The sequence below is a fragment of the Acanthopagrus latus genome, chromosome 3, assembly GCF_904848185.1.
Source record: "Acanthopagrus latus isolate v.2019 chromosome 3, fAcaLat1.1, whole genome shotgun sequence".
In the NCBI taxonomy this organism is placed as follows: domain Eukaryota; kingdom Metazoa; phylum Chordata; class Actinopteri; order Spariformes; family Sparidae; genus Acanthopagrus; species Acanthopagrus latus.
Window position 1 is genome coordinate 22,770,202 of NC_051041.1, and position 12,838 is coordinate 22,783,039.

Genomic DNA, 12,838 nt, shown 5'->3' on the forward strand with positions numbered 1-12,838 from the left:
TCCTCGGTGGGAAGTCGTGGGTAAAACAGGAATAAAAGAGCGCAGGCGGGAATCTCTGCACGGGCCAAACCCTCCTTGGCAGCAGCATGCAGCATGGAGCTTATTTACTCTTCCTCCATTCATTATGGATGAATCTCTCCGATGCTCAGAGCTATGATGATTTACATCTCAACATTAATGATTCGCAGGCCCCTCCCCCACCTCCCTGTTACCTCCTCCAAGTGTTGCCATGAAACACATTTATTGGTAGAGAGGACACATGACAATCATATCAATCGTTTTGTGATTAAAGTCCTAATTCCATCTTAATTATGTATTTTAATTTGGCGGTTAAAAACAACTGGGTGAGAAGATAAAGGCAAATGGGGTCCCGAGGATTTATCTGAGGGAGATCTGAAATGTTTTGCTGCCTTAGGAACAGTGGTCACGGCAGTACTGTAAAGTACATTAATTAGATATTCCCGGGGCTGTAGCCCTGGAGATAAAGGACGAAATTTAATACAGTGTAATTGAAAGCGAGTCTATTGCTGTCTGAGTCTGTGTGTGTGTGTGTGTGTGTGTGTGTGTGTGTGTGTGTGTGTGTGTGCGTGCGCGTGTGTGAACATGCTGCCTCTCTGTGTGCAGGATTACAATGATGAGATCAGACAGGCCCAGCTGCAGGAGCTCACATACCTGAACGGCGGCTCGGAGGATGCCAAGGTGCCATCGGTGAGGGGCAAGTCAGCCGTCCGTGGAAGAGGGACACCTGTTCCAGGTCCTCCCAGGTAACCTGCATCCAAGCATGTGTGCGAATCTGTTTGTGTGTGTGTGAGTTGTTGTGTATATGTGCACTTCAGTTCAGCTGGGGACTAAGTATTATTTACGGTTAAGGAGCTAATGGGAAAGCAGTTTTTTTTCTTTGTTTTGGTAAATGGATGTGTGCAGTATCCTGTTGCATTTTCAGAGTTAATGGTGTCATTTAGAGTTACAGCACATTTACAACTGTCTGGCACAACAATACCAGAAATATTCAGTGTTACTGTGTTGTTTTTCCAAAAGCTAGACATGGATGTCACAATCAATTTGATACATTCTAAATTTTTTCTCTGTATGTGCCAGCGGGGCTCTTTCAAACATATTCAGTTGCTTACACAGTTTGGTCCAGAGTAATGTAGTAATTCCACTGAACGTGTCCATTTTGGCTGCAGTTGCGACGTGCCTGCATAAGCTCTTGATTTACTAAGCAGCTCATTACACCGTCAGCTCCTGGACGGATCCTGGGGCTGCCCTCCTGGTGAGTGCTGTGACTGAAGAAAAGCTCATCTGATCATATCACTGCTGGGGTGTCTCAGTTTAGAAAAACTGAAAAAAGTTAATAATGATCTTGACTCCACAGCGTTTACTTTGACAGTAGTTCAGTTCTATTAAAGAAAATATGTGTATTGTTGTTTTATATAATTGATGCCACAGGAGACAGACAAGCTTCATGGAGAAAATTCATTAATTATCCGCACAAACTGTACATGAGCCAGAGCAAGCAGTGGTCGGCTGGTCAGAGCAGCAGCAGATGGAGGGGGAGGTGGTGTCAGTACAGTCAGGATTTGACTATGGATACTGAGGTCAAAGCAGTCAAAAACAGAACAGTGCAGATGCATCCTGTGGGGATTTTATGATATCATTTTCATGGCCACATTAGGGTGTTAGACTACAATGAGCTGTGTACGTATCCCAAATGTTTCCAACAATGTTTAATCTCAGACAAACAGGAAATTACTCAAAGGTACTGTGCATTTTATTTGCTTACCCGTCGCTAAAACCTCAGAAAACATCAGATTATATGTCAAAAGAGTGAGGAAGATAGTCTGCGTATGAAAGATAAACTTTTCTGCCTGAGTCAATTGAAACCAGATTGCATACTATGACTTTAACATGCAGATAATTTTCATGGTTTAATGATCAACCGTTGAGCTCCCAGAATGTCAAAAAATCAAAAAAGACTCAATACAGTTTCCCAGAGCCCAAAAGGGACATCTTCACATTGCTTTATTTACCATCAAAAACATTTAAGAAGCTGGAACCAGCATATATTTGACATTTTTGCTTGAAGAATTATTTGTTTATTTTTTTTAGGTAACTTGTTTACAGCGCAGTTCTCTGGATACTTGTATTTATCGGACAGCTTTCTGTCAAATAAAATCTCTTCCCATCCTAACCTTCCTTGTGGCTCCCCAAAATCTTATCTTTGCTATTTCAATCCCTAGTTTGAAATCAGACACAAACAGCGGCTCCAACTGGGTGCACCTGGTTGATAAGTGTGCCCGATGTTTTGGGGTGCACAATGAATCAAATCTATACGTCTAAAAATGTCATAAATCAGGTCCTTGAGGGGTAACTCTACAATTTCACACAGTACAGTATATGTTTACAGGTTTTGGAGAATGCTAATCCATATGTGAAAAAAAAGTTGTACAAAGCCTTTTGTGGTTGCATGTAATCTGACAAGTTGCCTTCAGTGTCGTCTCTCAGAGGCTAAACTGCATTGTGGGCTATGTAGGCGCAAACAGTCTACTGTTCTAGCATTAAACTCCTGTAACACTGTTGAGCTCAGCTTAAAAACAGGTGATCAAAATCAGTGCGGCAGATTCAGAGATTTCGTCATTTTTATTCCAGCATTCCACCAGGTGACTACATTACCCACAATGCAATTTAGCCACCAAGTGACATCACTGGAGGCAATTTATCAGATTACGTACAGCTTCGGCTGGAGCCTTTGTAATTCTTTTTTTTTTTTTTTTTTTTTTTTCACATATGCAGCAGTACTACCCAAGATCTGTACAAATGCTTATTGTGTAAAATTGGTGGCAACACCATTTAATGATCACATTTTCCTGAGTTATGTATTCATGCAACTGAAGCCTGTCTTCTCGCTGAAGAAAAGGGGACAGTAGAGTGACGTTACAGCACGGCCTAACCTCTTTGACAGGTGGTTGCCTGTCCGGATGTACAAAGTGTCTGACGCTGACAACGGAGACTGCCGTTTGTGTTCCCTCACCTGTCAGCAGACAATGCTGGTTTCTTTTAAGCATGTCCACAGTCTTACCATAAACCTCACCAATTAGATGTGTCTGTCTAAAACTTGACAGTACCCCTAGCTGCAGACCAGAAAACAGCCATATGCAACAGTCCATTTTGGAAGGCCTTGCCAAAGATTCTATTTTGTCATTTAAGACGTGTTCCTGTTAGCTGACTGACAGGAAGCACAGTGTATCATAATGTACGGGCACGTACCGACATAAAATTATACCAGTAGGACAGGCTGAAATTAAACTTAGAGCAGGCCAAACAAAGGCTTCCTGTTTAATGTGATGGGTTATCTGTCTCAGTGGAAATTGTTTCTCATATTCTCCACAAATGAATGACAGCAAAAAGCTCCTTCTGAAGGCAGAAAAATGAGCCGTGATACTTCTAACTATGCTGACTGTGTGCAGACCTCAGCAGGAACTACAAAGGAGAGGCACAGACTGTAGATGACTGGCATAAAACTACAAAACCAGAGCAGTGCTGTTACCTTTTCAAAAGTTGCCCCGTGCAACTTTGCATACAGCTGCTTTTTTTTTTTTTTTTTGACTGAACTGGCCTGGCTGTTTCCTGTGCACCAAAGAAAACCAACTGGACAGCAGAGGCAACACATCTAATGCTGGCGAGTCCAGCTTTCTCTGGAGGGAGCTGTCAATAAAGCTTAAAGAAGGTTCAATCAGAGGAACAATTTCACTCCTTCTCCCCTCTTCTTTCATAGATCACTCCTTCCCAGCACACCTCTTGGCTTCTGTCCATTCATATATTTTACTCCTTGCCTATTACCCGATTACATGTAGCCTAGGGGTGTCACGATTTCAATTAAATCGAAACTCGATCTAAATTAACTTAACGAAAGACAAATTGAAATGTGGTTTCAAAATACATTACGCAGTCTATGTTAACATAGGAAACCGTTTAGACCATGTTTCCCAAACAAGGAGCCACTGGTCAGGTTCATCTCTCAGTAAATTTGAACCAAGATCTTTGAGCACCTCATCTTTCTCTCTTCCCTACTATCATACTGCTTGTCGTGTTTAGTGATAAGCCTTTTTTGATGTTGTATTCCTGAAAGACGGCAGCCGTTTTTGTAGATGAGACCAGAAGCTTTCACTCTAAATTGAATTAATTGTGTATCTTTCTTGAAGCTCTCTGTCCTCTTGGTCAACCTTAACCATGTTTCAAAGTACACAAATGCATGTTGTACATGTGGACAAAGACCAAACATCCAGTAAAATAGCTCTTTAGAGCCGGCGTCGTCCGGTGTAGTCCCCGTCTTGAAGCCCAAGATCAAATTTTGTTTCTGTTCTGAGCAGCCAAACAAATACATTGTTTCAGTATGTATACCTATCATATAATCCTATATAATAAACATGTCGATTATCATTTTTTTTCACCATGCCATTAGCAACCGCTGACTGATTTCATGCTGTACACAGCTCAAGTACTTTTTCCACTATAGAAGGGATACCCGACCTGAATCCATAAGGCCGGGTTCAGACAAAAACAGAGAACTGTAACCGGGTATGAGAGGAGTTCGATCACATCAATTGACATAACACATGAACAATGCCTTTTCACTGCCATCTACACTGTACATGTTCGGACAGAAAGGTGTGACCCGAGCTGCAAAACAACAGCAGCCACACACGCTTTCGCACCTGTTAGTAATGCTGGCCATAAATAAGTGGTATCAAAAGCTATTTCATATCTAGTGAATGGTACAGATTTTAACTTGGATTTTATTTACACTGAACACTTAACTGGTCATCTGCAGTCAGTTTTTGCATCAGCTTGCCAACATTTTTCAGAGATCTCTGCCATGGGAATGACATCCATCCAGCTTGTGTCAAAAAAAAAAAAAAAAAAAAAATCCTCTCTACATTTTATCATTGATGCTGTTAAACTAGTGCCTTCTGATGAACCTGCTTTCAGGAGACATCGTTGCATTTGGAAACATATGGAGCATCTGGGGCGAGCTGAGTCTCACTTATTGTGTACATTCGGTGAATGTTGGTGTTTATTCCGTGTTACGCTGCCATATTTTACCCAACATGGGTCAGACTGGGCATTATTCGAGCTAGAAACGTTAATAGAAAAACAGGACTGATAGTAAATACTGTGAAGTAGTACACAGTGATGCAACGTCTAGTGTCCATAAACATTAGCAAAGCAAAGCCTCATTTGCATAAAAGCCTTTATATGCAAATGATTTCCAGTAGATGCTTTTTTTTCCTCTCTACTATCCCTGTGAACCCACGCTAATTCCAGCTCCTCTGAGACCTCACAAGACTACAAATAAAAATACTCATGGCCATTAGACGACTTTAACACTCCCTCGGTCGACGCACGGGGAAATGAAAACAACAGAACGCAAAGAGTGCTGTTTGTTCTCCTGTTTGTGTTCATAAAAGAATACAGACTTCTTTCATCAGATTTTGAGATAAACAAGGTCACGGAGAAGAGGTGTATGTATTGCTCTCAGTCAGAATATAATTGGCTGCGTTTTAAAACACCCTGTGATTTGAATTTACCGTTGCCCAGTGTGAGAGTGATAACAGAAGTCCCGGAGGCCTCTTGACAGGGAAGTCGCACATGGTTTTCTACATGTTCGCGCTCACATGTCATCATGTGCAACTTTTGATGCATACCAGTGCTATGGATGCAGACCTTGTAGCCGTCAAACGTTCCTCTTCGCTTCGACTTCGACTGGAGCCGCCGCTTGCTCTTAAAAGGGAATCGACTCTCAGTACAGAACTGCTTCGTTCTCCGCTTGAGGGCGGTCTAATTTCTATCAAGTAAACATCCTCTCCTGTCCCCGTTAGTCAGGAAATTAGAGAGAATTCTCTTTTTCTTCCTTCTGCCCCAGATCTGAGATGTTTCACCAGTGTGCTGCACAGCTAAAGTGAATGCACTGAAAGAAAATGACCCGGAGAGCAACCTTGGTGGTTTTTCTTGCTGCTGCTTCAAATCAGTTAACTGCTTTTGAAAGAAGGTTCAGTCGGTGCAAAAAGCTCAAACAACATATTACCAAACCACAAGGTCAGGCCGCCTTTGATATCCAACAGAGCAGCTTGACTTTTCCTCCATCTTGATTACTGTACTGGTAACACTCTTGGTTCTGTGCTAGTTCATCTGGTTGACTCTATAGATCAGTATCTCACAGTTTTTTTTCCATTTTTTTCCTTTTTTTTTTTCGCAGCAGAGCTTCATTGCAGTCGGGACTGTGCCCCTAATTATAAAAGTTAAACCCCAAAACTTGCACTGTGTTGTATCTAAAACACTGATGTTAGAAAATCGTTTTGTTTCAGAGTCCAAAGCTCGTTTTTTTTCCCCCAACACTGACCGTCTAAAACTTGTCAAATACACAAACAAGCATCCATCACAGAACAGGCAGACATTTTTTTTCTTCTCATCTGTGTCTTTCCTAATAGAAAGGAAAGCAATTCAGCCACAAGACATGCTGTGTTTTGAGTAATGGACATGACTCACTTTTTCTCGACTGGAGGAACTTGCCCTCCACCCTCGCTGTTCCTCTGTCTCCACCTACACATATAACCTGCCACTGAATGCATCACATTCATCGCTCCGGTTGTACCAAGTGATTTTTGGCGGATGTAGGAAATCATTAACTGGAGTGGAAGTAGACGAGGCAGCTCGACTCCAAACATAATAAATGACAGCATCTCGTCATGAAGATCTGGAAATGCAGTGGACGTCTCATACTCCTGATAGAAAATAATGTGCTTGTAATAGTATCCATTTTAATGCTTGAAGAGTGTGTGTGTGTGTGTGTGTGTGTGTGTGTGTGTGTGTGTGTGTGTGTGTGTGTGTGTGTGTGTGTGTGTGTGTTTATATGTATTTAATAAAAAATGAGTTTCTTTCATCCGAACCATGGTGGCTGTTTGTCTCTTGTCTCAGGACTCGAGGTGGAGTTCCTCCCCTGCATGCAGCGGTGCCCCGAGGAGCAGCACCCAGAGGAGCCCCACCCAGCCGGGCTCCATCTTCCAGAGGGAGGGGGGTTCAGAGAGCCAGAGGCGCCCCTCCAACCCCCGGATACCGGCAGGCTCCTCCCATAGTTCAGGACACATACGGCGAATATGTGAGTATATTTGAACTCCACATGAGAGACCACATGATGAAATATGCATATTGGTGTCACTGACACTACTGGTTGTATAGTGAATTCAGTTAATTAGTTGAAGTGATTTCTTAGTAATTCAATGAATTTATCAATTATAAATACCAAACATTTAGCTCTTTTTAGCTTCTCGTATGTGAAAATGTGTTTCTTTTTTCTTTTACATCACTGTGAATTGAATATTTGGATTCAGGAATAAAACAAGCGAATCAGCATGTTTTGGGCCATTGCAACTTGTGCATTTTTCACTATTTGCTGGTATTCTCAAAGACCAAACGATTTCCAGATGAATTTAAAAAGTATTCAGTGGATTGATGAATGGTGGAAGTAGCTGTTGATTGCAACTCTATTGTCCCTCTTCATTTAAAGTTAAGAGTTTAGGACTATCCCAAATGTCACCATAGTTGTAGACCAGTAATTCACGATTCTATGCCTATAAAGTAATAGAAGGAAATGACATACTGTCAAAAGGGAAGTGTAAGCTGACACATCCTTTTTTTTAGCCCCTAATACGGATGGAGTTCACGCAATCCTTAAATCTACATGTTCCCCAATGCGTCTGAATGGAGTGTGTCATTAGATGCCGCCTGCTTGGTAAACCTACCCACCTCTACTTTGCAACACAGGCAGTAGCAAAAAATTTTCTCTTGGGTTAGGGTTAGGGTTAGGGGGTTAGGGGGGTGGTTAGGGGGTGCCACAGAGGACGTTATACATTTGCTCTCACAGACTGAGTAGTGTGTGTTGTGTAGAGAAAGCTGATTTACATATGTAATATTGGTAGTGTCCCTGTACTACCCATAGTAAGAAGACGTCTGAGGATGATTACTTACAATACAGACGCGGAAAGGGACAGGTGCATTCTGGTATCCTAAAAATAACTGAAAGGTCACCAACTCAGTCTGCTGTTGAAGTACCAGTGGCTGTAACACACAGCTCAGGGAGGCATGTAAGATTGTGTCCTGATTGCTGCAATTTGTCAGACATCATCCGTCCTCTTGTAGTCATAACAATACAATTTAAAAACAAGACAAGTTTCCTCTTTTCCTCTCTTTCGTCAGTTTACAAATCGGTATATTGCAACTATGAACCACAAATAGGAAAACTGTTATCAAATATTGGTTCAAAAGAAGTAACTTTGAGTGTGATGATCCCCAAATGAAAGTATTATCGATTGATAATACATTATATACCATTGTGTATGATTAAATATGTTGTTTTTTTAAGTGAACTGGCCCTTTAAAGATTTCAGCACAAAGTATATGTGGCTGCTTACAGTGAGTAATGACTTGAATGCGAACATGCAGGCAGCCCTGACCAGTCCACCATGTTCCGTTTTTTTTGTCTTGCTACATGAAGTGTCAGCATAAAGCAAGGGGATTTATTATTGTCGCCATTATTGTGATTCGGTCTTATAGCTTACCTGCACGCTAGTCTTATGGGAGCCTGGCTGTAATATCAACAGCTAGCAGAGATGAATATATTAGGCTTAGAGTCAGAGCCTTTGTGCGTTTGCCAAGAGAGTCTCCTGCTGCACTGTCAAGGCAAGTTCCCCAGAGACTCGGGCATCAACATTGCATATTTAGCAGATAGAAGGGGAGAGGAGGTGGCCCGCGTTGGAAAATTGCCCCAGCAGCCCATACCTAACCACATCTGACAGGTTTATTCAGAGGTTGCGATTCAAATGTGTGGAGGTCGTAGAGAATGACTCTTGCACCAGCTGTTTCCCATCATTGTCACAGTTGTAAACTGCATCCCCCAACACCTGCACCTGTGTTTCTGGGTGGAGGAGAAAAAAAAGACCCCCAACATCTGCCAGATAATAAATCTACCCACATTGCTGCAAATTAGAGGCTGAATGAGTTTGACTCTGTATTATCTGAATAGATCACCATCCCAGGACAAGTGTTCTCCATCGAGGCGCTGACAAATAGGCTCTTGTATTCATCAATGAAATGACAAAGGGATGCTCCTTGTTCACGTTTGTTGCCTTCATTTATCACTGCTTAACATTCATTCCCTTTTTGCTGTGCCGCATTGCCACGGGCCAAAACATTTGTTAAGCTGGAGGCGTTTTCTTCCCCTCCCTTGTTTAGACAAACAGTGCCAGATCTCGTGGTGATTTTGTCATGATGACACGCGGCTATATAGCATCTATGTTTGCATGGTTTTTGGTTTTCATAATCCATGCCTGTTAAAGCTTCCATTTGTATCAGTATTAAATTATTCTGAATCCAATTGTTAGAAAACAAAATCACATAAATGTCATTATCCCGTGATCCAGTCTTGGCAGCGCCATCAGTCTTCAATGGTTACTGTGATTGCAGCCAAATCTCATTTCATGTAATTCATTAGGTGCTTTGAGATCTCCGTCTTACCTGCTGCTAATCCAATTGGAGAAGAATTAAACGTGATGTAATTCTCGTTTCAGAAAAAAAAAGGCTGCATGCGATCTTTTTTGTGTTGCTTCGACGCTGCCAGTACGAAATCCCAGGGTTGCTAATCAGAATTGCAGACGTTCACTTGTGCGTTAAATCAAGAGCTAGATGTGAGTGTAGCCGTCTTTGTTTCTGTTTGCACACAAACTTTTGTCCTTTGGGTGAGAAGACAAATGTGCAATGCACGTGGGCTGGTATTGTTTATGTTAAATCCTCCAGATACAGTAATCCACTCGGAGCACCGTGGGTCCTCGCTGACTGTTGTGGCATTAAAAATACTCATCCCCCTCAGGCTCTTCTCAGCCTGTCCAGCCCTGTTGAGAGCCAAGCATTGTTAATTGAATCGTGTTCTCTGCTGTGCTGTCCTTGTAGCCGTTTTAATCTAAATTGGGTGTAATGGTTGGGAAAATATTTCAGATTCAGTAATAAAGAAGCTGCATCCAACTGGTGTGGCAGGCGAGACCAGTCATGAAGACAAGATTGAAACCTATTCATATGAGACAAAACCTGTGATTTGTAATAATTGCAGAGAAAATTAATTTTTTTTTTTTTATGTCTTGCAAGTGTGCACCATTTGTAATTTACACTACTACAAGTTAGTCATATCAGTCATTCCCTATTAATATATCAATGCTTTAATTTGCCTTTTGTAGCACAAGTTATTTTTCTTCTTCTGCTTTCTGGTGGCGCGGCTTTAAAGATGGCATTGTATGCGCTTATGATCATGTGATCACTCAAATCCATCTTGCCAGGCTTCAGGCTTTTGTGACCGAGCCCAACTGTGGTTCAGATTGAACGGTGTCATATAAGGAACTACTGGCAGCTTGGTTGAGGTGTGAGCGAGAGAAATGGCTGTTTCCTAGAAACCAACAATGGGGGCTCTTCAAGAGGTAGATGCTATAGCATTATTTATCAGAACTGGAAAGTATATTTCAATGAAAGAAGAGCAAAGAACTGCACTGAAGTCTCTGCAAATTATGCCTGTTATCGCTCTTCTCCTGACTGGCTTTGGTAAAAGTTTGACTTTGCAGTGGGCTCTGCTAGTGGTGGTGCTCTCCTACTGTTGATCTGATTGACTGAAGTTAGCCCATGATAGAATGTGACAGATGGTTTGTCCAATCACCTACCAAGAATTGTCCACCACTGTTGGACTAAAAGATCTCAACAATTACTAGAATAATTGCCATGGCATATAATACAGACACTCTTGGTGTCCAGAGGATGAATCCAGATGACTTTAGTGATCCCTGACTGTAGCGCCCCCAGCTGGTCATATTTTCACTTTGCTAGAATCTGTTCATTAACTTGTAGAAGTAATGACATTCCCACATCATCCTCAGTTCCACTTTGCGTGTCATTAGCACACTAACATGTTAAATATTATAACTGCCCAGCACTGGATTGGTAACATTGTCACTGTTAGCACATTAATATGTGGACGTTTTAGAATTTAGCTCTCAGAGCCACTGGCATGGCCATAGACTACCAGCTTGTTTGTTTGCTTTACATCTTAAAAAGATCTTAAACATGGAAGACATCATTGAACAATATTTTGAAATCCCATATTTGGTAATTCCCTGTACATCTGCCTCACAACATAAACCACAGTACAAAAACCTACAGTGCTCATGAGACAATATAGCCAAAAGCAATTTCACAATATTTTTGACCAAATACCTTGATATTGATTTTGTAGAGTTGAATACTGATACTGCTACTTAAACTCCTCGCTCTGATTGTCAGACACTCTGAGACAAAAGAAGGACTCTGGATGCTTTGTTTCTCGCTAATGTACAATAATTAAGACAAACAATGTGCAGTAACTCATATACTTTCACCTGTAGCAGTATTTATTAATCTGTATATCAGGATATATTCTAGTAGAATGTACATTTCTTGTATTTTTGTTCTGTTTTGTTGTTCTTGCTTATATAGTTTTATTATTCTAGTAAATAATAAAAGGAATATCAAATATTATTATAGATTTTTTTCATCAGTAATGTGGCTATAATGACTAAATTGGTAGGCAAGTATTAAACATAGTCTGGTAAGTTCAGAAAATGACATCAATTAACTGTAATGCAGCTTCTTTAAAACCAAGAAAAGACAAAATGCCAGATAACATCATAACAATATCCGGACAATATGTAGTCCCACATCATGATAACGACATAATATTGTTATGTACTGTATATTATGTGATAGACTGGCAGTCTGTCCAGGATGTATCCTGTCTCTTGATCAAGTAGAACTTGGATAGGTTCCAGCCCCCCTACGACTCTGCACAGGATGAGCAAGTACAGTCGAGTACAGCTAGTTGCAGCAGTGATGCAAAATTTAATTTTCCAGTGCAGATGTGTTTCTGCAGGGCTAATTTATTAATGACATGGATTCCCCTGATAATAGGTGGCAGATGTGTAGCTTTATTTGAAACTTGGACCAAAACCAAAAGGTGGTAAAATAACAGTATGGAAAGCTAAGACATTTGTCAAGCGCAGCGCAGGGTAGTGATGTTTCAACTTGATACATGAGCCAACTTTTTGGCATCCTCAATCTGATAGCTTGAGTAGCATTTCTACCCCTGCAGCGGAAAAACTTTCAGCAAATTCCAGCCTGTTCAGCTTTCTGAAATATGCTGGCAGGAAGAGCAGAACAAATGACGCACAGCTTCGACAAATTTTGAGACCAAGACAGATGACCGAGGGGTGCAAATACTGGATGATTTGTTTTCTTTGAGCAATATCATGAGGTGTTATTTCTCTTTTATTGTTAAAGAGTTAAGAGCAGTGTGTGACACAGCTGCGTGGAGGCGCGACATTTATCTTTGAGCAGATGGTCTCGTACTAAAGTCGTCTGGGAGGAACGAGGCTTTTTCTTCTCCTCTTGATTTGCTTAATTTTCTCCCTTTGTTGCTGGTATTTGTGACACCTTTCCAGTTTAAGCGCAAGGCCGCGCAGCATGTGCAGTTCTCGGCGAAGTTCAGAATGTGAAGACGGTGCGTTGTCGAGCTCATTTGGATTTAGCACTGTGTGCAGAGGACAAATCCAGCGCCTGAGAAGCCTGCTCTGGGTGTCAGTAGCATCCTATCTGTTACAGTGGTATTGTAGAGCACAGTGGAGCGGCTGTGATACTGCTGTTGTAACATGCAGTGCCAGGCCCTCTGTTAGTCTTCAGTGGCCTCAGAGGCCAGTCCTTATCTTTTAACAAC

At 41.5% G+C, this 12,838-nt stretch overlaps 1 protein-coding gene across 2 annotated transcripts in view; it reads left to right on the forward strand.

The window, feature by feature from the left end:
- The window catches only part of khdrbs3 (KH domain containing, RNA binding, signal transduction associated 3), a 117,990-nt gene that overhangs the window by 72,816 nt on the left and 32,336 nt on the right, over positions 1-12,838 (forward strand). For both annotated transcript variants that reach the window (XR_005073177.1, XM_037090694.1), the window contains exons 5-6: positions 625-764; positions 6,976-7,156. Coding sequence is in view for 1 of the 2 variants with exons in the window: in XM_037090694.1 (XP_036946589.1) it covers positions 625-764; positions 6,976-7,156 (321 nt within the window). In the remaining variant the exon portion in view is untranslated. The remainder of the gene's footprint in view (positions 1-624; positions 765-6,975; positions 7,157-12,838) is intronic.